The sequence below is a fragment of the Glandiceps talaboti genome, chromosome 6, assembly GCF_964340395.1.
Source record: "Glandiceps talaboti chromosome 6, keGlaTala1.1, whole genome shotgun sequence".
Lineage (NCBI taxonomy): Eukaryota > Metazoa > Hemichordata > Enteropneusta > Spengelidae > Glandiceps > Glandiceps talaboti.
Window position 1 is genome coordinate 11565268 of NC_135554.1, and position 25995 is coordinate 11591262.

The following is a 25995-nucleotide window of genomic DNA, read 5'->3' on the forward strand; positions in this document are numbered from 1 at the left end:
AGTAAGGATGTGTCCTTTTTTTGAACATTTTCATTTCACAATCTTAAATTTGCATTCCGCAACATGACACAACATTTCTCACCTATACATCTCTTGTATTAGTCATCAAGTTGTGCATCACACGTGCAATCATGTTATTACGTCGACGTCACAGGATATTTAATGATATCATAGGAAATGACAATTGTTACGATTTCCAAGAATGGTTGAGTTTATTGAACGTTTGCAGGTAGGTTAATCACGTACAGTTCATTTAGCGAAAGAAATAAAGATTGAGTTATTTTAAAAAGAGATACATTTCAAAGCACCCATATACACCCCCCTGTGTGATAACAAAATACCGTACATTATGTTCTGATAAATATAGCTAGCTACAAAATTCAAAATAAACAGTTCTTCACACCCTTTCCCATCTTACGCTTGAAACATCTATGGTACAAACTTGTGTTGTGGAATTCACGATATTCGTGTTACTATCTGCATGTAAAACTGTTTAATGATAACTTTAATTTTGTGTGTCGTATTTTCTCAAGTGCATAAAATAGTTGGCAAATATGAATGCATTATAAGATCTACACAGATTGGAAATCACAGTAAAATACTAACATCGTGTGTATATTTTCCTAACCAATCAGAGTCGACCTTATTAAATGCTTCACGAATATGATGTCTACTCCTTTTTGTAAGCATTATTTATTTAACAATATCACTTTTGAGAAATCACTCACATGAAATTGCTAGTTTAGAATCAATCGTTATTGCATGCAAATACCTTTGTTATTAATTTCATAACTTGTTCTATATGTAACATTGAAAATGATAAACCCACTCTTAAACTGTTTCTTCATAGTAATGAAAAAAAAGCACTACACCATATATGAACAAACCTTTATTTTGAATTAGAGAAGAAAAAAAAACGTTCACCAGAACTGGAGAAAGCGAGCGAAAAAAAACAGACCTTAAACCATTTATCAAAATACAATAACATAAAATATATACCCCGTTCAAATGTTGTTTAGATTTAACAACAGAACATACTAGATATTATAACTAACGTGGGGTGGTATGAGACGACACATCCACTTCGATTCTCATTTGTGATATCGATGTCTTTGATTTTTTAATTTCTGGACCATAAGTTTTGACCATGGACCAGGAGAACGCCTCTTTTCACTGAAAAGATAAAAGAACGGCATTAAACAAATTAGTTCTTGTGTCTATCACTTAATTAATTAATTAATTAATTAATCAATCAATCAATCAATCAATCAATCAATATCAATCAATCAATTGACAGACTAATGACTACTAGCAGGCTAATTGGCTTTATTATTCAATTGATTGATTAATTGATTGATTGGTTGAAAGATTCTAGCTGTCCCAACAATTTGTCAGCCGAAAGACAGGCAGACAGACATACAGACAGACAGACAGACAGACAGACATCTGATTGATTGATTGATTGTCAGCCGAAAGACAGACAGACAGACAGACAGACACACAGACATACAGACAGACAGACAGACAGACCATGACATAATGCTTGACGGCTGACAATCAATCAATCAATCAATCAATCAATCAATCAGTCAGTCAGTCAGTCAGTCAGTCAGTCAGTCAGTCAGTCAATCAATCAATCAATCAATCAATCAATCAATCAATCAATCAATCAATCAATCAATCAATCAATCAATCAATCAATCAATCAATCAATCAAACTAAGTAGTTGCTTAATGTGTCCGTTAATTCAGGTATTCACTCACGTCCGCCACTCAGCCTGTAAAACAACGGCCAATTATAAAGCCAGAGTGTGAATTAACATTTCGCCAGTCTCCAGCAAATAAGTAATATAATCGGCATATCCGTTGAGAAGTCATTGGGTTCAAATGTCACTTAGCTGGTTGTTCTGTCAATCACAATCTCTCCGTCCCCTCCGTTGTCATTCCATCGGTCAGTTAGTCAGTCAGTCAGTCAGTCAGTCAGCCAGTCAGTCAGTCAGTCAGTCAGTCAGGGAGTCAGTCATGGAGTGAGTCTTAATTTATATCCATCTCCCAGTCATTTGACCAGTGGTGAATTCTGTCTGTCTGTCTGTCTGTCTGTCTGTCTGTCTGTCTGTCTGTCTGTCTGTCTGTCTGTCTGTCTGTCGGCTGACATCGTTGGGACAGCCAGAATCTTTCAACCAACCAATCAATCAATTGAATAATAAAGCCAATTGGCCTGCTAAGAGTCATTAGTCTGTCAATCACTCGCTATACAAGAACTGTGCCAAGCATATGAATACTATCATGAGGCAACGCTACTCCTTTTGCATGTGACAGAGATATAAACGCCAATGCCAATATCTTAGTTACATAATTATATATATTTGAATTCCTATACACATATTAAATTGATAGGATCATGGCGAGCTGCCGTTTGTTTCACAATGGCTAAAGCTCCTTGGACAATATTTGAATAAAGAGTGTGCCTCAGTCAACCCAGCTGTATAAATGGGGACCCGGTAGGATAGAGCGTGCAATGTGAATGATTTAATCATATGTGATTATACATGTAAAGACTGCAATTGATTGTATGCTCCCCAGGGAGTCGAGGGGAGTATAAAGGGCCATTGTGCTGCCATTGATCCGTGCCAGGGTAATAACTGTGATCGCCTTGAGCTCTCAGGAGGGAAAGGCGCATTATAAATTCTCATTATTATTATTATATTGTTAGTACTTACGGCATGTTGTTATCCGGATCACGGCAATACCTGTCGATACATTTATATTTCCCTTCACAGGAATCGTCTGATGAACAGCTATGTAGTTTAATTGTTGCGTCACATACTAAGTCAACACATACTTGACCATACTCACAATCCGAGTTGTATTCACAACTATTCATATCACTGTACAGGTACTGCAAAAAACAAAAGGGAAATAAGTTTAGGTTTGACTACTTTGATGGCGCTGTTTTCAGTTGTCAGTGTATCGCCAAAGATAGTGCGAGCTTGCGTTCGTCTTGTGTATGAAGATATCTATGTTACGAGATATTAGAATGGAATGAATTTTTTTTCTGTTTAATATCAAGTGCCAAATCATACAAACGAAAAGTGAAGGTCAACAAATCACTGATATTGCACATTTCATTCAACAATATAATCTCAAATGATGTTTTATTAAACATATTCATTGTCACAGTGATTGGCATATGTGATTTTTAGGTCGCAGTCGCATTTTGAAGCGTATATTTTTATTTTTGAAGACCAATATCTCAATCTACATATCAATATGGGTACATGATCATGAATGGATGGGTAGGGTTGTGTGCTGCTTACAGGAGAGTTGTCAAATACAAATGTAACAAAATACTGAGCAAACACTAGTGTAAGTGATAATTTGTGTGTTTTCTTCATTGTGTCTGTCCCAACAAGAAACCTTGTGATCAGTTTCACTGATCTTAATACATCGTTTAATAGCATTTGTAAGCTAAGACGACATCTATAATATAAGTCGGAAACAAAATTGATAACGATATAACCACAGGGAGCTCAGGCTCAGTTAGTTTTGTTTACAAATACAAACAAACAAGTAAACAAACAAACAAACAAACCACAAAACAAATAAATAACAAATGAAAAAAAATATTTAAAAAATAAACCGATAAATGAGTAGATAAATAAATGAATAAACAACAACAAACAAACAAACAAATACTACCCCCCCCCCCAATAGTCACCAATGGAGATCTCCGATGGTGACTATTTTATGGGAGGGGGGTGTCAGTATTTGTTTGTTTGTTTGTTGTTGTTTATTCATTTATTATCTACTCATTTATCGGTTTATTTGTTTATGTTGTTGTTTGTCTGTCTGTTTGTTTGTCTGTTTGTTTGTTTACTTATTTGTTTGTATTTGTAAGCAAAACTGAGCCTGACCTCCCTGTGATATAACTGGTACACCATGTATATATTCAGACCCATACAGATCATTTTCAATTATACAGTACCTACGTCATGTCAACTCATGACGTCACGACAAGATCAACGTTTTTAGATCATCTCGTTGTTTATATTGTTGACGCTGTTTTTATTTTGTTGTAGTTTTTGTTGATCTTTATATTGTTGTTATTTGGTTTTTTTTATTATATTTATTGTTGTCCCTATCGTTGTGTATATGCTTCAGGCTTTGTTTTTTTAGTCTCTTCATGCTCTTTGTGTGCTTGAAAATACAATGATTGGGAGATCATGTCGAGACGATGATTTTTCTGAGAAACGATGAGTTAGCGTTGCTGGCCAGCTGCGAAGTGAATTTACAGTGATGACTTAGATCAGCGTCTTTCTACAGAAGCCTCGTCATTATGGTGATTGATACACATTACATGTACGTGTACAGGTAATTTTACAATTGAGTACAAAGTGACTTCTAATCTTCCTGTAGTTGTTTACGAGGTGTTTGTTGATTGTTTCCTCAGTTGTTTTATCACCGTAAAGGATGTAATTACCGTCAAATGTTTAAATTGAAAGGGTTGTGATTTCAGGTGATGTGTTTATTAGTTAAAGATTCCACCATAATATTGATTGATTGATTGATTGATTGATTGATTGATTGATTGATTGATTGATTGATTGATTGATTGATTGATTGATTGATTGATTGATTGATTGATTGATTGATTGATTCAATGATTAATAATTGGTGGTTAAATATAACTTATTTTTTGTGTGATATTGATCAAGTGACTGAATGATTTTTGTGGTGAAATAAACCTTTTTCTTTCTTTCCGTGGCTACTTTTATCTTTCAGCTGTGTATAATTCTCTCTTTATTGACTTAATAAAGACATTGTGTCCATTCTTCTCCTCTTATCTAAATTAAAAACACCCCTAGTCTGATAATTACCAAGGCATCGGTTACAGGAACAATTTTCTTTTATTCTTATCTTCTGGGAGATCACACTCTTTCAATCAATCAATCAATCAATCAATCAATCAATCAATCAATCAATCAATCAATCAATCAATCAATCAATCAATCAATCAGTCAGTCAGTCAGCCAGTCAGTCAGTCAGTCAGTCAGTCAGTCATTTAGTCAGTCAGTCAGTCAATCAATCAATCAATCAATCAATCAATCAATCAATCAATCAATCAATCAATTACATGCCTGCTGATCCCTGTGATTAAACCTCGATTAAACTATTTCTAGTATAATATCTTTGTCAAAGCATGTCTTCTATGACAACAATTGTCATCTCGCGCCCCAAAACTCAGCTTTAACGATTCCCAGGATCTAATATATGTGTCTGATGATGGTTACACACGAGTTGAGAAAGGTTGCACCTATCTAACTATTGATTTGGAGGAAAATGAAAGTGACTGCATGTCAAAAGAGTTATTCACTGACGCAGTTTCCCATAATGTATTCCTTGTTTTAAGACTATAAAATCCTTCTTTTCCAAAAGCTAAGATAGACACATACTTAACACTTTAATATTGGTATTTGTTAGTTTTGATGTGAAATGGGTGGCAGTTGTGTCCTGACGTTGTATATAAAGTTGTACTGCATTCAAGGTAGTGCAACTCTTGAAGACCCATAACATGATGTGGCCTGGAAGATTACACATTGCCAGGCAAAACGTTCGGCCTTTCAACAGACTAATCATTCTAGTGTGAGTATGATCACATTGATAGATTACTGTCAACACGTCACAAAATACTGTTATTGTGTTTCTTGAAAGTGCCTTCGACAGGGTAATATTATTATCACCCTTTCAGCTTGATAATGGACGAGGTTGGCTGTTTCCTTTAAGAAAGGTCCTAAGAAATATTGATTGCATTATCCGTATTCATTGTTAACAGTCTCATCAAATCATTGCAAACCTTACCGAAAGTGGTAATAAATAGTAACACTCAAATTTAATAAGTGACTTTTACCCTCAACCATTATCCGTGAACAACTCCTGTTGGTTAACAACTCGTGTGTAACCATCATCAGACACATATATTAGATCCTGGGAATCGTTAAAGCTGAGTTTTGGGGCGCGAGATGACAATTGTTGTCATAGAAGACATGCTTTGACAAAGATATTATACTAGAAATAGTTTAATCGAGGTTTAATCACAACTGTTCCTGTACTATTGCATTATTTCATTATGTACTGATTTTCGCGGTCTGAGAATTGTCAATAATTTCATCATCCAAGTGTTCGTCTAGTCATTTTTACCGACACTGATAATTTGTACAAATTTCGGCTTCTGTTTTGGTACAAGGAAGAATTCTACTGAAAGGTTCAAATAATGTATGTAGCGCTTCTTTGATGTCATTTATTATTAATCTAACGTATTTGTGTGCGAAGTGAAGCATCACGAACTCTCAATTGGAAGTGAGACCGTAATTTTAAAGTATACCCAGTTGCAATCAAAAACCAAGTATCGTGAATTTTGTACAACACCGAGAAAGCAGATAAGAATGACGATTGTATATTTATTGAAGGTTATACAATTTTAACTTACATCGACTTCATTTTACATTTTGAAATCAAAGCTCCCCCCATCATGCTACTCTATAAATGCATAACAGAACTTCACACTACAAGTTCCGACTACAGAGTTCTGGGGTATAATCTCCAACACTAGTAGTAATTATTTTGTAAAGGCATTGAAGGCGTTTGGAAGTTTTATCCCAATTTTGTTGAAACTCCTTTCTGGATCTTTAGTAATAGACTAGTACAAACATAACTATATATATTATGAATTCCCTTCTGTTATCATCTATTAAAAGAGTATGGCATAGTTTACTAGATTAGGTCCTGTACAGGGATACAGTTTCAGAAATTCATCGAAAAGAGAGATCTAAAAACAAATCCAAGGGGCATGGACAGTATGTATTTATATACATCTTCTATTATAATAAACGAGAACAAAACTGATCATAAAGGTTATATTTCATTTCTGCATTCATGTATTCCAAATAAGTATGGTCTACTTACAGGTGAACATACTGAATTTAGCATATTTTGATTACTGGAGTAGATTAAGTCATGTGCAGGGATATACTATCAGAAATTAATCATAACGTTCTATTTATTCATCCAAAGAGTACAGTTAGTACTTACCTATGTATAGCATCTATAATAAAGTACAGTGAATGATTATAATGTTATGCAGCCATTCCTGCACTTTCAGTTCATTTATCATGTAACTTTAATCTCCGCAGACTAATATTTAGCTTATTTGGTGGACACGGTGATTAAGGTTATTTAAAAGGAGACATGTTGCCGTGGTTGCTTGAAGTAATTATTCATATTCGTGATAGGTAATCTTCCTCTGGCATAAAGAAGATGAAAATGAAATTCAATCTTCGTGTTATCATAATTCTATAGACAGAATGTCATGACAAGTTTACCTATGAGACCCGTGTCGTCGCCTTTACGTCTAACCTCAACATATGTGCGTGGGAAGGGGTTACTTTAAATTTATACAAGTTAAATAACAAGTCTTTAATTTCAAAGATGTATTAAATCCACCTTAATTGTCCAAACCCAAACCATTTCTTCAAGCAACTCTTTTTTTTAGTAGACCAAGCAACGATACAAAAGTTTCATAGACGTGATTCATTTAATACAAAAGGCATGTTTGTCGATTCCTAACCTATCTATTCCTATCCTCTGTCTTTTCTCTTTATCCATAAAGTATACCGAAACTGTATGTGAAATCATACAGTTGTTGGAGAGTCTATGGTGAAATCGACTTTACGTCCACGGGGTATTTTAGGCGGGTGGGAGATAAGCGAGTTGTACAAAGAAACGTATAAAGAATGTGTATACTTATTCAAGCCATCGACTATTACTGTTCTTCCATCTTTTGGCCGGAAACGTGACAAAGGATAACATGAACAAATATGAGTTCTTGTGATTATATATATAGTACATTCATTGTATAGCAATAATGAAAATGACTTAGGTCAAAGTTCAATATCAAAACACATGTCATTTCTTTGCTATAATCCCATGACGCATCGTGCACGGATAGGTCGTGCGACGTAAGAACAGGAAAAACATGTTTGTTTCATTTGGCTTTGTACTGACATGCTGTGCTGTATTAATTTTAAAGGAGTTCCATTTATAGGACACTACTCCAATTTATCTGGGATACATTCCTCTGAGATTTGCATTGGCTTTGCGGGAAATCGTTGAAACACTCCAGGTGTAAAGAATTGAATGTTCATTCCATTTCATTACTTCAAAATTGTCCTTAAGGTCAAAAGAAATGTATTCATCCAAATGGACTCCAGAAATGATTTACTGGGTAGTTAGAGAACTAATGAATGGTTTGTCAACTCTTTCCCTGCCCCCTTCCCTTGAAGTTTCCGTTCGTTTGCCATTGCATTCGTGTCTATCAATCACTTATTACCATCATTTGGTAAAATTGAAACTTATTCAACTGTAATGAGTTTAAATTAAAGAGATTTAGCTCAAAACGCGTCGCCCTTTCTGAAAAGGTTCCACACCATTTTTAGTATTTCTAGAACACCTCATTCGTAATGTGGACGGTGCATTTTGCTAATATAACTATTGTACACGGGAAATTCATCGGAGTGTCATTTGTCGTAACCGCGTACCCTTGACATTAGAAGATCTGAAGTTATCGGAAGTTGATGTAATAGCTTTTTGTCATACTCGTAACATCAACGAACATGTTATTAACTTATTACTCTCAGACACACGGTTTATTGGGTTTTTATGACAAATCTAAGAGATACATTTTAGTACTCATGTCTTTACGTGTTACCTTTTTAAAAAGAAATTACGTATAATTTCAATAAAAACTGAGCAATGAAAATAACACACACGTTATAAGAATGTGACACGGAACTTTAGTATCTTCGCAACGAATCTTGCATTGATTCATCCGGACTTGTATATCTATTATATATGATTCATTTCCCATTTTACCGCTTCTTGATCGACTAATCAGTGCCTACAGAAAGTACTGAATCCTTTTATGAGTAATCTGGAATTGGTCAGGGAACTGCTTAATGATCTGAGTCAATTCATGCCATTAAACTACAAATTTCCAATTGACATAGACGATAAGCTTGTCTAGTTATCTTAAACGGCAAAGAAGACTGCAATGAACGACTCATCTCACTAGAGAAATAATGCTTCCAAGATAGTGAATAGTTTCCCTGTAGAATAAAACGTAGACACGAATGGAATACTTGGCAAATGCTTCGTCATCTGTAAATGTACAGATTATATATATGTTAGTCGTATATACATTGTCTGTACCCCTTTTAAATATAAGTTACATTTACACAATATAACTGTCTGTGCAAATTGCATATATAAAATGCTCGCTTTAATACTTAGAAAACCTATTTTATTATCAATGCACACGTGCACGAACCGATGTCTGGACAAAATTCTAACAGCTGTTCAACATGATTTATCACGAAATAATATACATGTATAAACACCAAAAAGTGAGACTCCCACCATAAAGTCAGACTGTACTCTTTAAAATAGACAATCTCACTTCTTTCAGGGTAATGATAGGATTGGATCGTGGCTGATTGAAGTCTATGCAAATGTGTGTACCCCAAGCTAGCATTGTCTCTGGTGCTGTAAATGTGACTATTTGTATGTAGGCCTACAAGGTACTAAATGTCTAGACGAAATTCAGGCGCGCTCTTGTCAGCCAGTTTGAGAACAATACTTTGGTAATGAAGAAGACGCTAAATTGCAAATTATCACACGAAATATCACAAATTACGCAGAAAGTCAACTATTGAGACACACTAACATATAACGTGGCGAAGGAACATGCTGTGAGAATCGTAGAACCAAGCGATGCCGATTGTATCATATGCAAATGTCGTGAGTGGCAGACGACAGTCACCCAGCATGGTTGATATCTCTCCTGCCTTATTCTGTTCCATCAATAGCGATGCATGCTGTGAGAACCTTAGCACACACTTAAACCTTTTCTAACCATTCAATTTTAGATGAGAGGGTTTAATGTCTTCATTTTCACCCACTTCTTATTTACAGGCATACTGTTTGGATGTCTGATAACGTAATATAGCAATACATGTCACACGAGTTAGGCCTATTTAGTCTTTCTATATGATAAGTAAGTAAGTAATTGAAAGTTGTGAACCGTGTATGTGGATTGTAAGTGAGTAAACTACTTCAAAAGGGACAGGGAATACATATCAAATGTCGACTTTGTGTACGGTTAAGCTTTAGAAAGCCTTTGATCTATATGCATTATTCCGTACAAAATTCGCAGTTCTTAAATTGCTACTGCGATATCCATGTAATACTAATAGCATTATGGATGTTATCAAAAATAATAACTTCATTGTATTGATAATCATCCTAGGTCAAGAACAAGCGTGCAATAGAACGTGATGGTTGCTTCATAAAGTTACTACCAAACTTGAAAGACTTTAGAGTTTCAAGTAGACAGCACCATGTTTTTTTTCCATGTCCTACAAGGTGTGTTCTTTCACTAGTAGAAAAAATAGTACAGTTTACGACATTTTCCGTACTATAGTTCAGATTGAGTTCAATTCTGTACTTTTATGCTGATGAGGTGGACGTTTCTGTACTTTCCCATTAGCGCCTGTCTAATCGGATTATACTCGATCTGAAAAATAGTTCAGATTGCGAGTCGGAAGTGATTTGAATACATTTGCATTTAGTTCAGAATATATTCATGAGTTCACCCCCATAACCGGGCAGTAAACAAATGAATATTCAAATCTATCTCGCCTGCATGTGATTCAAGGCGTGTACACTAATTGTTTGACCCACAGAAAACTAACAGTAACACTATTTAGTTAGTTAGTTGTCTGTGTTTGACCACATGAAGGCAGAGGGGGAGGGTGCAAAAGAAAAGGGTTACACACATGTACAGTGTATGATATGATGAGAGCTACATTTAATGTACATGTACATACGAACTGACATGTATACGTACATGTACAACTACGCTAGCATGTAAACGTTAGCAAAAACTCTTACTACTACCTCAGACCACTAAAATACAGAGTGGTCTGAGCTACTACTACTTGCAAAAAGTATTTACAAGCATTTCCATGTAGGTCAATGAAATATCACCTATGTGGGTTATACTTCAATAGTCGGTCAAACAGCGTAAAGGTCTACATTCTACAATGATAAATACATTCGATGTTAGTCAAAGAGGACAACAATGACAGACATGATTGGTCAACTCGGTGCGATCTAAGATGAATTCACGGTGTATATTTGGTTACGTCGCCTTTGAATTGATGATGATGACGACTCGTCCGACCTAGACTGTTCTGGTCCAGTTTCAAGTGAAAGTCAGAATTATCACGGTGCCATTGATTATACTAACTGTGATGAAACTCGCCCACTCTAGTCTCTATGACTTCATTAGCCCCAAAATGCAAGAACTTAATAATGGTATTGTAAATCGAAGTTCATGCATGCTCTGACTGTCGCCTGTTTTTTGTTTTCTTACATTTTATACAATTTTGAATTGTTAGCTTTGTATTTCCTGCATTAATGTTGAAAACTGGTCTTTTTACTGTGCGTCTTCAATGCGCAGGTAAAATAGTGTGTTAATCTAGCATCGTGAGTACGCGCTCGCTTATGGTTTTGCATACCTTGGACTGCCTGTCATTCAGTATTGTTTTAGCCTACAATTTATTTCTAAAGAAAAATGGTCTGTAAAGGGACTGCTTTAGTTGTCACAGTGCCTTTGTGGATTTATAAATCGATTTATGACAAGTGAGTCTACCTATTTTTTTTCCGACCCACTCAGTCAAGGAGTGCGATACACCAATCACCGTGTATTTAGCTTTGTATACAGTGTATGGATAATAGCAAGTTTCGGGACTGAAAAATCATAAATTGTTTGTTAGACTTATTTTTTATTCAATATAATCTGGGTTGATTGGGAATTTTCAGATATCAGGATTTAAACCTCGGATTTCAACTCAGAAAGGCTATATTTTTTGCCTCAGTCTGAATTATATTAGTAGAACTCTCACCAACGTTCCCAATGTGAAGTGATTTTTTTTAAAGTTGGTGAGAGGTCCTCACGTTGGATTGCAGCACTGCATGTTCTTGCCGAGAAGATAAAGAGGTGTAGTAATTATGGTTTAAAACTGACTTTTACAAACGCCAGTCGTGTAGGGTCTATGATTTTTTATGTTGTGGATGAATGCGGCACTTTGATCTGAACCTCAGACCACTATAATAGGAACAGACTAGAATCGCTTTTTGTTTTAGGTGTGAATGGGGCTCTAAACCCATCTTCTCTGTCGTGCATGGTTACCCTTCAAACCTGCTTCAAGCCGAACGTTGTGCAAAACGATACTTCGTGTCTTTACGGGTTTTTTTTGCAATTCTGTTTTAGTGGCCTGAGTCTGAACAAGTGTTCATACAGTACAGCAAAGTCCCACCAACAAAATCCATAGCAATAGATGCAGGAAAACCTCAGTATGGGCGACGGTGAAATCATGGTGTTAATTCTAAAACTTTTGAAAGCAAGAACATATGTTTGTGCAACTTTTGTATTAAAACCATACCATTCCAATTCAAGGACAACGATTTTGTTCAGAAATGGTGGTAGGACTATAATCCTTCCTACCTCCTTCCTTCCTACCTCCATAGTTCAACACCGCTGATCGTAACTGCATGGTACAGCGCATCTACATTTATAGCAATAGATGCAGGAAAACCTCAGTATGGGCGACGGTGAAATCATGGTGTTAATTCTAAAACTTTTGAAAGCAAGAACATATGTTTGTGCAACTTTTGTATTAAAACCATACCATTCCAATTCAAGGACAACGATTTTGTTCAGAAATGGTGGTAGGACTATAATCCTTCCTACCTCCTTCCTTCCTACCTCCATAGTTCAAAACCGCTGATCGTAACTGCATGGTACAGCGCATCTACATTTATTTCTGAGTTACGGAGGGCATTATTTGATAAGTGCTCAATTCGTCCCTGTATTAGATCTTGTATAGTCATAATATTACAAAGATATGTGATTGTTGTGATCATTTCATTTGCTCATTATGTATTCAAGTGTAGTCAAATTTTCTTAGGTGTATGAGCAACTTTACTTCACCAATAAATTCTACTTTCTCACGAGTATTGTAAAATAACATGGCTATAATATGATACTACATAGCACGTTTTAGACGTATTTGCATATCAATGTCATCTTCAAATTTTCTTGAAGAATTCTTCATCCAGATACTCTAACATACCTGCACACCAAATGTCAGCCCATTCAATCGATTAGTTTTGCGGCTGTCATTCATTTTTACTTTGAATTCTTTTAATTACAAAACAAATGACAGTTTTTGACCCCAAAAATGACCAAAAACAGAAAATTGAAAATATCTTGCTGTCATAAACAAATATGAATAGACTTCTCGATAAAATTCCATTTACTCATTGGGAACATCGAACGTACAATGTCAAAAAGTCGCACTGGCGCAAAGTATCATGGGAAAACTTCCTTTGGCACACCTCACTTAGGAAATATAGCCGCAACAAAAAAGTTAATACTGGGATCATGTCTTTTTAAATTTAGCCTTTACCTTATAGAATAGAAGTATCAAAAGTGTATGCACTAACAAGTATCTGTGGTTTGTGCATCGATGACTTAGTAATTGAACACGCAAATGAATTATCATGAACACTGATCTACTACCGATCCGACCCTGGGATTCGATCACAATTCATGGCGTCGCTTGCCAGTCTATGTCTTGGTCACGCAAACGTGAACACTCTGATATCTGAAACACTTCTTTGCTCCAGATACGCACCTTTTTTCATGGAAAATGTCATATAGTTTGAAGTAAGCTGGGAGAAAATATTAATGAGATATTTGTAGATTTAAATAAGAGTGAAATGATAGTCAAGTAATTTTGAACCATCTCCGTGTATTTTGCTTTAGCGAAAACACTGACAACTACTAGTATGTGATCGCCGATATTAGTTCTCGCAAAACCAATATACCACAACATTAGTGTTGAATCTTTTGTACGAATGCCTGAGCATGACAAAATATCCGAAGAATACAGCGAGGGTTGTTGGCTGAGCCGGTATCCGAAAATCAAATAAAGTCTGTTTGAAAACTGCGACTGTGAGTGTATAGTTGATGATTCAAGGACGGTTGCCTATTAAAGACACATCGGTTTGTTCATGGAGGTTGAAAAGACGTGTTCCTACCTCCATGGTTTGTTCAAAAATGGAGGTAGGCTACCTCGAATATTCAAAGTTATCAGTTTTGAATCTGTGTTGCTATTGTTGACCATTACTCACATACCAGTCCCTCACCCTCTTAGAAGTACAACTGCGAAACTTCAAAGATTATCTACAAGGTTGTGAACTTTGTAGCAAGCAAGGTGGGGGTTATAGGAAGGTGTCATCTCTTTGACACTTACAATGTGGTGATTGTTAACTGCCCTCACTTCGTTTTATTTTGTCATTTTTTTAGCTTTAAGTTGACGACATACCACCTTCCATGCAAAGATTCTGTTTTTAACAAAACCAATAGGTAGAGGTATTATTTGTATTTTTTGTATCGCGTTTAACTTTCAGCGATACCAATTTTACTGAAGTTCAAATTGGTCATTAGCTGAAATTTTCACACAGCAATCTATTTAAATCCTACCGGCATAAGTATTACAGTGTTGTTGTGTTAGTTGTCTGTGGTTTTTGCGTAGTAGAAAGTAACAGCACTACGTCCTCTTTGTCCTACATTATCGGCCTGCAAAAGTCATTTCAAGTTCAATTATTTCAACTTCTTCTTTGTATAGTGGGTAATGTCAATCAAGGTATGGGTTTATTGATTTCTGTTCATTTCTTGCCACCTGCGAAGGGGTCACGTGAGAATCACTTTTGACAATGCACATTGCTTGTCCTTATGCCAGGGGACAGTCTTAGTGGTAGAAAAGCAGTAGAGTATGACAGTTAATACAATTAATACCATATACAATTAATTTGTAGGTGAGGTTGCGACCAAGTAGGGAAAAATGTCAGTCATTACCAGTGAATGGCTCACACCTAAACGACTACAAACGTTTGTCGAGACTTAAGCTTACTGATAAACAGCTAGCTACTCAATGACAACCTAATATACTGCCAAAAACATTCGGCCTTATCAATGGCGACGTACTGACTGCTCGAACTTCTGGACTTACTCAAGGCCTCGCCCGGTCGTCAAATTGCAAAGAACAATGAAGAACAGCTGAACACCTTCCTGTGGTCATCTGTTCCTTTCCGTACCGACTCTCAATTGTTTTGCTGTGTTTACTTGTATATCTTTAATAACAATAGTTTTTTAACTAACACCAATGTTCTTCCACTTTCTTTGCTTTCAAAGTCAGTCACTTACTGTAACAGTTGTAGCTTAACTTGCCAGTCAAAGACAGCCATCCTCAACTGGACACACAGCATGACAACAAAGATATACCAGAAAATCATGACGTTTTGAATCATATCATTCGGCCCCCAACCCTGTTTTTGACAATTAAAAAATGCTCTACTACCCATCACAGCCAGTATCAATCAGACTTTTTCCATATATTATATTCCACCCTAACTTAACCCATATGACCGCCCCATTTATAACTCGTATGTCCGGACATGAACATGATTGGCTTTTCGCTGACCAAGGGGTATGAGACCATATGTGGAAGTGGGGGATAAGCTTATCAAATATGACCGTAGTTCCATGTAAATTAAAACTTATAGTTATGCTTATAGTCGTTACGTTTTCAGTTTATTGTGGTACCCGCTTGATGCTTTCTCTGAAGATGCCGACGGGATCAGTCTAAAATTCAGTTCTGGTGTATAAACTACAATGTATCACACATATCATGACTCTCACTATCCAATCCATCGGCTATACACAAGGACTATACTGACTGTTTTCTATCCAGCACGAAATAAATTGAGAATACGTGGAACTTATATGTACATGAACAGTAGCTCCGACAACTCTGACAAGTCTCTATATACCCCACCAGGCCTCTTTGCTGGAGTTCGCGGAGCGTGTGTTGTCAGTGCTAATCTCGTCTAGTTCCTATCACCGTGTTCCTAAACAGTATCGTTACCATTTACACCTCCACTCACTAAACTTGGTTTAGTCATAGAAAATAGAGAGGACCCTCTCTATTGTCTATGGTTTAGTTAGATACCAATTGGCATCTGGACTAGAGCTAATCACGAGTCCATCACAACGTGCATGCATCATTTTCTGATGTCCGCATTTTGGACATTGAAGTAAATGATTTTACATTTCTGAGTCTCATTCTGTATTTTTCCACTGTTCTATATGTGGTAGCTACTACTTTTGGCACAATTAAAAAAAAAAGATGTTACGAAGACGAAAAAAAATATAATCGAGATGCACGATAAACATTTTTGGAAAAAAGTCACATAAATGACTGCAGTATCGATATTTTTAATTGGCATGATTGAAGACTTTAAAAAATGAATGATGATAAAAGTGAGATTTTGCCTCAGTGATGGTTTTTCTATACAAGCGATAACATCACGATACCGGGTACTTCACAAACATTATCTCACTGACTTCAAAACCATAGTGACTAAATCGTTTCATACAATTAGACGGCATGATGTTTTTTACGTCTCGCACAAGCATATACAATGGTACACTTTACCAAATTGTAATAGACCATGTAAATATTACATTGACCGATGCAGATCTTGCTCGCGCAGGTTGGGTAGATTTATATGCTACGTTATGCCTTAGGCCTAAAAAATAACTGTTTGGTTTCTGTTACCCGACCCACCTAGTTTTTCACTGCCGACCCTTAACTTTTTTTACGTGTTCTTGAAAAACTAACAAAATCGCGACAATTGTGAAGTCTCACGAGACATAGTGGATGCAGAAACTGACATCAACTTAAAAAGACAATATAAAACTGTTCCTCCAATCTGTAATGGTTGTACATCTAATGGAAAGAAGCCAATAACACAGAGATCATTTGGAAAAAATGGAAAACCAGAATTAGACACTCGCACATGAATAAAAATAAATCTACCTACCCCACCTATTTATTTATTTTGCCTAATCGGAACAACACAATTTTTTTAACAGGCCTATTTCCTAACTCAAGCTTAAATTATTGGACCCTTGTGAACCAAAAATGTGCGAAAATACAACGCCAAAATAGTAACGCTTTGCACGGTTTTCACACTGAGCAATACGATTAGATCATAGACAGTGAAGTTCTCCAGTGTCTCTGGTTAGACCGACAACAATGAAACCGTTAGCGGGATCTCAGAGTCATACTCATTCACATACAATTTTTTATGGCTGTTCACGTTGGTTAGCAACATCTCTGTCTTTGAGTTTGAATGAAATCGCTGATATTCCCTACAGGAAACTGTTCTATGGAATTACATGCCAGGAGCGCTTTCAATATCATAGAATGTTTTGTTGATCTTTTTTTTTTCTTTTTTTCTTTTTTTCTTTTTTTTTGGGGGGGGGTGGGGGTCGACAACTTTTACCAAGACAACCATTATATTAATCATTATAGTAACTACCTAGCATGGCTAATAGCCATACTGAGGTAGAACTGTAGATTGCTAAAATGTTATGGGTTGCTGGTTGTACACAACCTCAGCATATGCCACTTGACTTTCAGGCATTAATAGGTGGCAGAAATAGTCCGCACCAGGGCCGCTCTGTAGTCCGCATAAAAGGGTGACTAAGCCCAGACAATATTGTCCAGACCAGATTTGGAGGTGTGAACGCATTTAAAGCTGACTCGATCGGTTCTAAATCTTGGTGCATATTCATGAGGTCGACACCTAGAAAATGAACCATGTGTACATTTCTTTTGTCTTTTGTTAGTTAATTTATGCGGGTAAACTGTGTCTTCACTAACATTTTCCACTAAAAGTTTCAAAATTGTCTTGTTTTTTGAAGGACTACTATAATAATATTTCACCGCCCTTGCTTTATTGTCATATCAGGAAAGTCAAGAACTTGACAAAAGCTATTCAAAACAAAGTAATCAAAGTTGCAAAACCAAAATGGTGCCGTGGAGAGTTGTGTCTGGTCATGTTCTGATCATGCATGGATGTATTAGTGAGAATGGATCATGGAAGTATAACCCACGGTCTGATCTAGTAGCAGTATATCAACGACGAATCTACATTACAAACAAACAAACAAACAAACAAACAAACAACACACACACACACACACACACACACACACACGGTGATATTAAAAAGCACGCAACACAAAGGTTGGTTCACATCCCTCGCATCAGTACCGGTACCCATTCTACTGAGTTATAAATATAAATCACATTCTCAGCTACAACATTGAACTTGTATGATACAAAAATCTTCAGAATGTGCGGGCCATATTTTCACTATCGGCATTGGCAGTCACCATCACTGCCTTAAAAAAAATTAATACAGATAAATGGAAGCAAAAACAATCCTCTTGACGGTAGTTTAGTAGTCAATTATGAATTATGTAACGTTAAATAACGCTATTCAAATATTTCCCTCTATGCCTCCCATATACCGATAGTAAATCTTCAAACATCTATACAGACATGCGGACTTTGCTCCCTACTAGATACATCCATGTTTTACGTTACTTTCGTATTGCAAATTTAGCTGATGATGTCATGTCAAAGCCACGTGGTCTAAAAACCTGAGTCTCCGTACATACATTTCGATATGAAATTATTTATCCGTGATGTTTAGAATTTTGGTCGGTCAATATAGTTTCAATGACCAAGTGTGACCCCCACTGATGTCTAAAGTACTAATATCAGTACCTGACCGGCCATGGCCATGGCCTTGTTTTTGTTTTTGATTTTCTTGATTCAATATTCAAATCTACGTAATGTCTGGTTTGTTAGGCCATAAATTCCAAGCATATTTACCATGATATCACAAATATAGACCAGTTACAGAAAGTAATAAGTGTCAGCAAAATACTGTAATATCGACACTGTTTCACGGATTTTAGGGACGCTGGTGCTTGGATTATTTTACGGTTGACATTACCTAGCCAGTAATATAAGGAGTAGTACATGGGTATTTTATCCCTGGACTCTGTTTATATCGAAATGGAATAAGCTGAAACAGTTCTTCTTTGAGCAGGAAATATGTTGTGATTATGGATATTATATATATATAATTGCCAACACATCGGCAACGAGAGTAATGACATTGACTATACGTAATATGTAAAGATGTAGTGTAAAATTGGAATACGGTCGTCAGGAACTAGATTAGGGTAGGGGGAGGCTCAGGAGAAAAATTGTTGTCACGGGAAAAAAACGAATTGGGACGTGCGTGAAAATTCGGATTGTCTGAAAGGGGCCCGGAGTCACGTACAAATATTTTGCTCATGAGTTGAACCAAATTTAACTCCAGGCTTGTAGAGACGAAAAACCCGACTTTCTTCTACCCTCAACATATATATATATATATATATATATATATATATATATATATATATATATATATATATATATATATATATATATATATATATATATATATATATATATATATATATATATTTAGTCACCTGTTCAACTTTAACATTGTCAATAAAAAGGTCGGGCACTACTTTAGGGTTCTTCCTAAAGTCGACCTTTCGTCCAAGTAGTTTTCTTTACACCAAGTAACAAACCTATCAACTTCATCGAAATAAGTACGGTCAGAATTTGACAGGTCAACTAATGCAGAGTTATCAGAATATTTGATAAGTGGATTTGTATCGGTACCTGATGAGCAGTCATTTGTGTAAAGTGTAAATAGTTTGTGTGAGAGTATCGTGCTCTGTGAGGCACCCCTAAATGTTGAAAGGAAGGCTGAACTTAATTTTTGGTAGCGAACAAACTGGGAAAGGTTGACAAGAAAATCCATTATCCAGAGGATGAGTTTGGGGTTAACGTTTAAATAACTAAGTTTATGAGCCATCATGTTTGGTTGACTTCTGTTAACGACTGATGAAAAATCAATAACCAATAGTCTTACAAATGAACTTGGTTTTTCTAGATGTGTATACGCATCGTGAAGTAATGTGAGAGTTGCATTATCAGTACCTCTATTACTTTAATATGTAAATTGGTATGGGTCAAGGTGTGAATGTTTTTGTGGGTTTTGACAAAGTAAAATACGCTCGAAGCATTTCATCACAATGGAAGTCAGTGCTACAGGACGATGCCTTGGAAGTTTTTAGGGACCGGACAGATGGTAGATGTTTTCCAAATGGTTGATATCGTATGATCATTGTACGACCAATTGAACAATCTACTGGAAACACTAGCTAACTGCGATGCATAGACATTCAGTAACCTACCACATATGTTATCAGGACCCATAGCTTTCCTTATATTTAGTTTCTTAAAAATAGACAACTCGTTTATCACTGATTTCAAATTAACTCTTCTTTTCTTCTTATTTACTCTCAAGATCTAACCCGATGTTATCTATTTCCTTTCCAAAATCGTGAATATCAAAGCGACAGTACATTACAACTTCGCCTCGCCACCACCCTGTGTTGCTTGGCAAGGTGGTAAATAAAACAAGTTTGCCTTTGGGATTATATTAACTGGGATTGTCGACACTGAATAATCCGGTCAATCATGGTACTGCGCTCATTGTATGTCACGGCGTACAAGTATAAACGACGTTCATACTTCCATGACCATAGTTTCTGCGACCTGTCATTTGTTTGACCATAGACACTCCACCTTTGTGGAGGGTCCATGGTTTGATGGGATGCGTTAATTCTGGCAAACTTGTTTGGCAAATCGATCTGACGCAATATAGCTTGTGACCGTGGCATGCATAGCTTGGGTCAAAATCTATAACACCATTAAAGTATAAATAATGTTTAAACTTCCACGATAACACATACCTTTGAGAAATTATACTGACAGTATAATTACTCCAAGCACAGACTATTCTCGTGTCAAACCCCGACACGAACTTGTTTTTCCTTGAAGAGTATATCTCGTGAGACCTATGGAAATTATCAAAATCTATATTGTAGTTGAAAAGAGCAAGAATGAAAAGAGGGGAAATTTAAGGGACATCATTTCTATATACACGTGTATTGTGCAAAGAACCCGATATCTTTGACCGCGTTGCCGTCAACCGAGCAATGGTAATATATATATATATATATATATATATATATATATATATATATATATATATATATATATATAACTCGGTGAGTATCAATCTGCTAAGACAGTGCTCTATATCGCAGTGGCAGAGCGTAATAGTTTTGGTAGTACTGGAACTCTTTCTTGGGTGTAACTCGGAGTTTCACGCATATTGCGATCATCAGACATATATATATATATATATATATATATATATATATATAGTAAATAGTATCAAACTCGTAGAATAGAGTGCTCGATGCTTGGGTAAGTTGTCTGATGAACGCATTGAGCGTGAAACTCGGAGTTACAACCAAGCACCTCAAGTTCCAACCAACCTACTTTGATTATATATATATATATATATATATATATATATATATATATATATATATATATATATATATATAGAGGTAAGTCATAAACTGAAGGAAAAGTGCTCAATACTGAGAAGTAGAGCTGTATTTACACAAAGTACACAAGTTATGGTACGGAGGCCGTTACGATCTTCAGACGACTAAATAACGGAAATTCAAGTGATAGAATTCGAACTCACAGAAGAACTGGTACCCGGATGTGATGCGCGTTGTTGAGTGACATGGTGGAATGATAGAATGTATTTGTTTTCGTGGACGATTTAGTGGACGATCTAGTGGAATTAATCTCTAAAAAAAAAACCATGAATCATGGTCTGAGTACTTCACAAATGTATTCAATGCTCAAGTCCAAAGTGATGAAAGTTTCTCGATTTCCATGATCTTATCAGATCCACCTTGATAGACATAAATTCAGGCATTAATGGTGAGATTAATATCCGACTGTAGTCTTTTGGACAAGGTAATTACTTTGATAGTCTAGTTCCTATACTGTATCATTACCATTTATACCTCCACTCACAGTATAGTCAGAGTCGTTACTCTAGAAGTCTTGAAATGCATGAGATGCAATTTAAAATTCATTTACAGCCACCCACACAGTCATTAACATCATGTCTTTGTTAATAAATCACAAAACTCTAACCAATAACACAGTCCCTCATAAAGTTAGTGTTTATTGGGACAGTAATGTTCAAATGTGGTATATTTGTCAGCTCATGATGCTACTTATATACTGTTTACATCACCAAAACATTTAGGTTTCACTGATTGGGTGAACAACTTTTTGTGCTATTTGAGGGGCTTTTGGCTAGACGTGGTTTAGTTAGAAACCATATTGGCATCCAGACTATTACTTTGAAGGAGATCATTGAAGAACAATAAAAATAAAACTCAAGGTGTGGATATGGGATCAGTGTGGCATTCTACATAGACATTCTCCAACAATTCTTGTAGACATGTTATGTAACCATTTTTTCTTCACGAAAGGCATGTTCCCACAGGAATCAATGGGGTAGGGGTTTCTAACATTGTCTTTTGAAAGTAAATTACATGTATGTCAAAACTAAAATTATTGTATTTACTAAGAGATGAAATTCTTAAGAAAATTGAAAAGTGGTTATTGGTGGTCATAAACTCGACGTTCGCTTTTTATGAATATCTAGGCGTGATTATGTCAAGCAGTGGTCTATGGTATTTAGCGCTTGCAGCTCAAGCGAGTAAAGCAATGATTGCGGTCATGAGTCAACTTGCAAAACTTGGGGACCTCCTAGTCAAAACTCAGTTTTTGACTGTAAACTATTACCGATATTAAATTATACGGTGGAGATTTTGGGTTTTAATAGGTCTACTGAAACTGAACGTGTTCAAAGTAAATTTCAGTGTTATATTTTGAGTCGTATATAAACATATATGTTGTCTTTGAGTATGGGAGCTACAAAAATGCTTGACAAGTGTTCATTACGGGAAGTAGGCTGAAATGTTTTGAGATTGCTGAACGAGAGCTGCAAAACTTTAACCTCAGACCACTTCTCCTCAGCCCTGGTTCAAGTTCTTAGGTCATAGTGGTGTAAACTACATCTCAGACCACAATGTAGTGACCTGAGACTACATGTACATGTAGGCCCTACCTACTGGTATATTATGTAACTGCACTTGACGCCAGTGTGATTTCTAACTAAACTGTGTTATTGAAAGAACCGATGTGACGTGATCTGTTTTCTTTGTACCTGACACAATCCTAGCTGCTGTATTTTGGGCATGTTCAAGAGGGACAATGTTTTTAGCTGGCAGCCCATACAGAAGGGCCATTCAGTAGTCAGGTTTCGATGATATAAGTGCATGACCAAGGTTCTGACAAACTCCGTTTGTAAGATACTGGCGTATGCGACCATAGACAGTGGAGGGGCCCCCTCCACTGTCAATGATGCGACCTATTGTTCGGGGGTGAAAAAGAACTGATCTACATGTCAACGAGATGTGCTTCTTGAGGTTATAACGGTCATCAATTGTTACACAAATGGTACATGCTGAATCCACTAACTGCACAGAAGACGATCCCATGTTGATGTGGTTCATGAGACGAGGAAGCCTGTTGAACTGAGACGTGATAAGGAGGACCTCGGTTTTGCCATCATTAAACTAGCTTATTTTGGGTTGTTTAATATCATGTGCAACAGTTTCCATCTTAGTTACTGTAGTTGACGTATGTGATTGGGGAAATATATTGGTAAATCTGGTTGTCGTCTGCATGTTGTTGCATATTGAGATTTTGATGTCGGATTAGCTTTCCAAGTGGTGGTGTGTATAGACAGCATACGCGTGTAAGAGTGGACCAAGCACAGGGTTTTGTGGCACTCCACACTGCAAATGTTTGGTTTCTGATATGCCTTGTACAGAAATGGACTGTTGTATATCTTTGAGGTATAAAGACTCTAGTCGAATGCCTGTAATACCGAGCTCGGAATAAACTTGAAATTATGCTGGAGTCAGAATTTACGGGGGGGGGGGCATGAACAAAATTGAGGTTCAAAGGGAGGGGGGCATGACAATTGTGATGGTCTGAAAGGGCCCCCGAATATTCTGCTCATGATTTGAACCAAAATTAAACCTCAGGAGCAGTTGTTTACCAAGTAAATTTACATTTGTATAAGTGTATGCCTCTCTCTCTCTCTCTCTCTCTCTCTCTCTCTCTCTCTCTCTCTCTCTCTCTCTCTCTCTCTCTCTCTCTCTCTCTCTCTCTCTCTCTCTCTCCCTCCCTCCCTCCCTCCCTCCCTCCCTCCCTCCCTCCCTCCCTCCCTCCCTCCCTCCCTCCCTCCCTCCCTCCCTCCCTCCCTCCCTCCCTCTCTCTCTCTCTCTCTCTCTCTCTCTCTCTCTCTCTCTCTCTCTCTCTCTCTCTCTCTCTCTCTCTCTCTCTCTCTCTCTCTCTCTCTCCCGTCTCCCCCTCTCTCTCGTCTCCGTATCGAAACTTATTCAGTCATAAAATCATCAGGTTTCTGACAATTTCCAATACCTGTTACAAGAAAGACTGCAGTACAAGAACATTTGGTTAGCTACATGTATTACATCTGATGCCTTATACGTGACACGCACGATAATTGTCCAGTTTGCATCAGAGGGTGTGCCTCGCCTTCTGTACATGTGCCGTACATCTGGCTTGTCTGTCAGTGTCACATTTTGCTTCCCCTCTTCAGTTTTCTCAGATGTTTTAAGAATTTAAACATAGTCAGTGTCTGATCGACAAAAATTCTTTCCACTGAAGTTTAGAAAACATTTAGTGCAACTCTACGTAAACGTCATGTTGATGCATCATACATCATCATGAGACGTCACATTGACCTCACACTTCGCTTCGCGCTTCCTTCAACGTCCGGTCGTTATGAAACTAGTTCGAAGGCTTTCGCTAGCGATAGCGTGGCCAGTCTTGTTTTACTGCGTAATCGTCTAATGTTTTCCAAATAATTATGAATTAATTTATCTTTTTGTTTACACTTTGGGTATTTTACTTGCTATTAGAACTCCCGGGCAACTCATATTTAATTTTCCAACCTTAGAATTTGTTCAATGATCGTCAGGTTTGAGTACTTTCCTAAGCCGGTCCCACAACTGTTATACTTATAAGTTATAGCTGGGCGTTGTGACCGGTAACCGGCTATTATCTACATCACTGCCTACTAGGTACGTCAAAAACACACCGTTCGCACATGTGAGCCTGATTTTAGGCAAAATATCGGGCTATTAGAGTGCATACAGGCCCTTTTGTTCGCTTGTATTGTTTGCATTTGGTATTTGGCATTTCGCACGTTGTTTATTTGCACCATTCACAGTGTCTTATCATGCTTTGTGTAACTTGTAAGCCTAATCGACAACTGGGCCAACGGTTTTTACTAGACAAATTTGAAACAAATTTTGCGTCAGTTTGATGGTAAACCTGCTATATTGACTACCAAACTTAGTTAACCCCAGTTATTTCTACTCATGTTGCATCACCATATATTTAGAAAGAGTATATATGAAATATGAGAGCCATGTGAAACTTCTTCAGTGCAAAATGGGATGAAGATATGAGGGCAAAGTCAGTGCTCCTTATAGTCTCGCTGCCAGACTCGAGACTATCGTCCCTAATCTGTTTACCGAGCGGCGCAGCCGCGAGAAGAGAGGGACCAGTCCCCCTCTCTTCTCGCGGCTGCGCCGCTCGGTAAACAGATTAGGGACGATAGTCTCGAGTCTGGCAGCGAGACTATGCTCCTTACAGCAGTTTGTTTTTCCCGCATATGCATACATTACCCATAATCCTTTTAAGTATTCTGCAGATATCTGTGCAATGTGCACTCATGACTCATGAAAATCTGGAATGCACTGATCGAAGCCAATTGTACAGTTATACTATAAAAACAGGAGTTATGAGTATACCACATTGAAATAAAACAAGAGAATAAGAGATGA

The 25995-nt window shown here is 36.9% G+C and overlaps 1 protein-coding gene across 1 annotated transcript in view; it reads right to left on the reverse strand.

The window, feature by feature from the left end:
* Positions 1-215: 215 nt before the first annotated feature.
* The window catches only part of LOC144436672 (uncharacterized), a 35155-nt gene continuing 9375 nt past the window's right edge, over positions 216-25995 (reverse strand). The window contains exons 2-3 of the mRNA XM_078125514.1: positions 2720-2898; positions 216-1173 (exon numbers count right to left, since the gene is read on the reverse strand). Coding sequence (XP_077981640.1) covers positions 1092-1173; positions 2720-2898 — 261 coding nt within the window. The 3' untranslated portion in view covers positions 216-1091. The remainder of the gene's footprint in view (positions 1174-2719; positions 2899-25995) is intronic.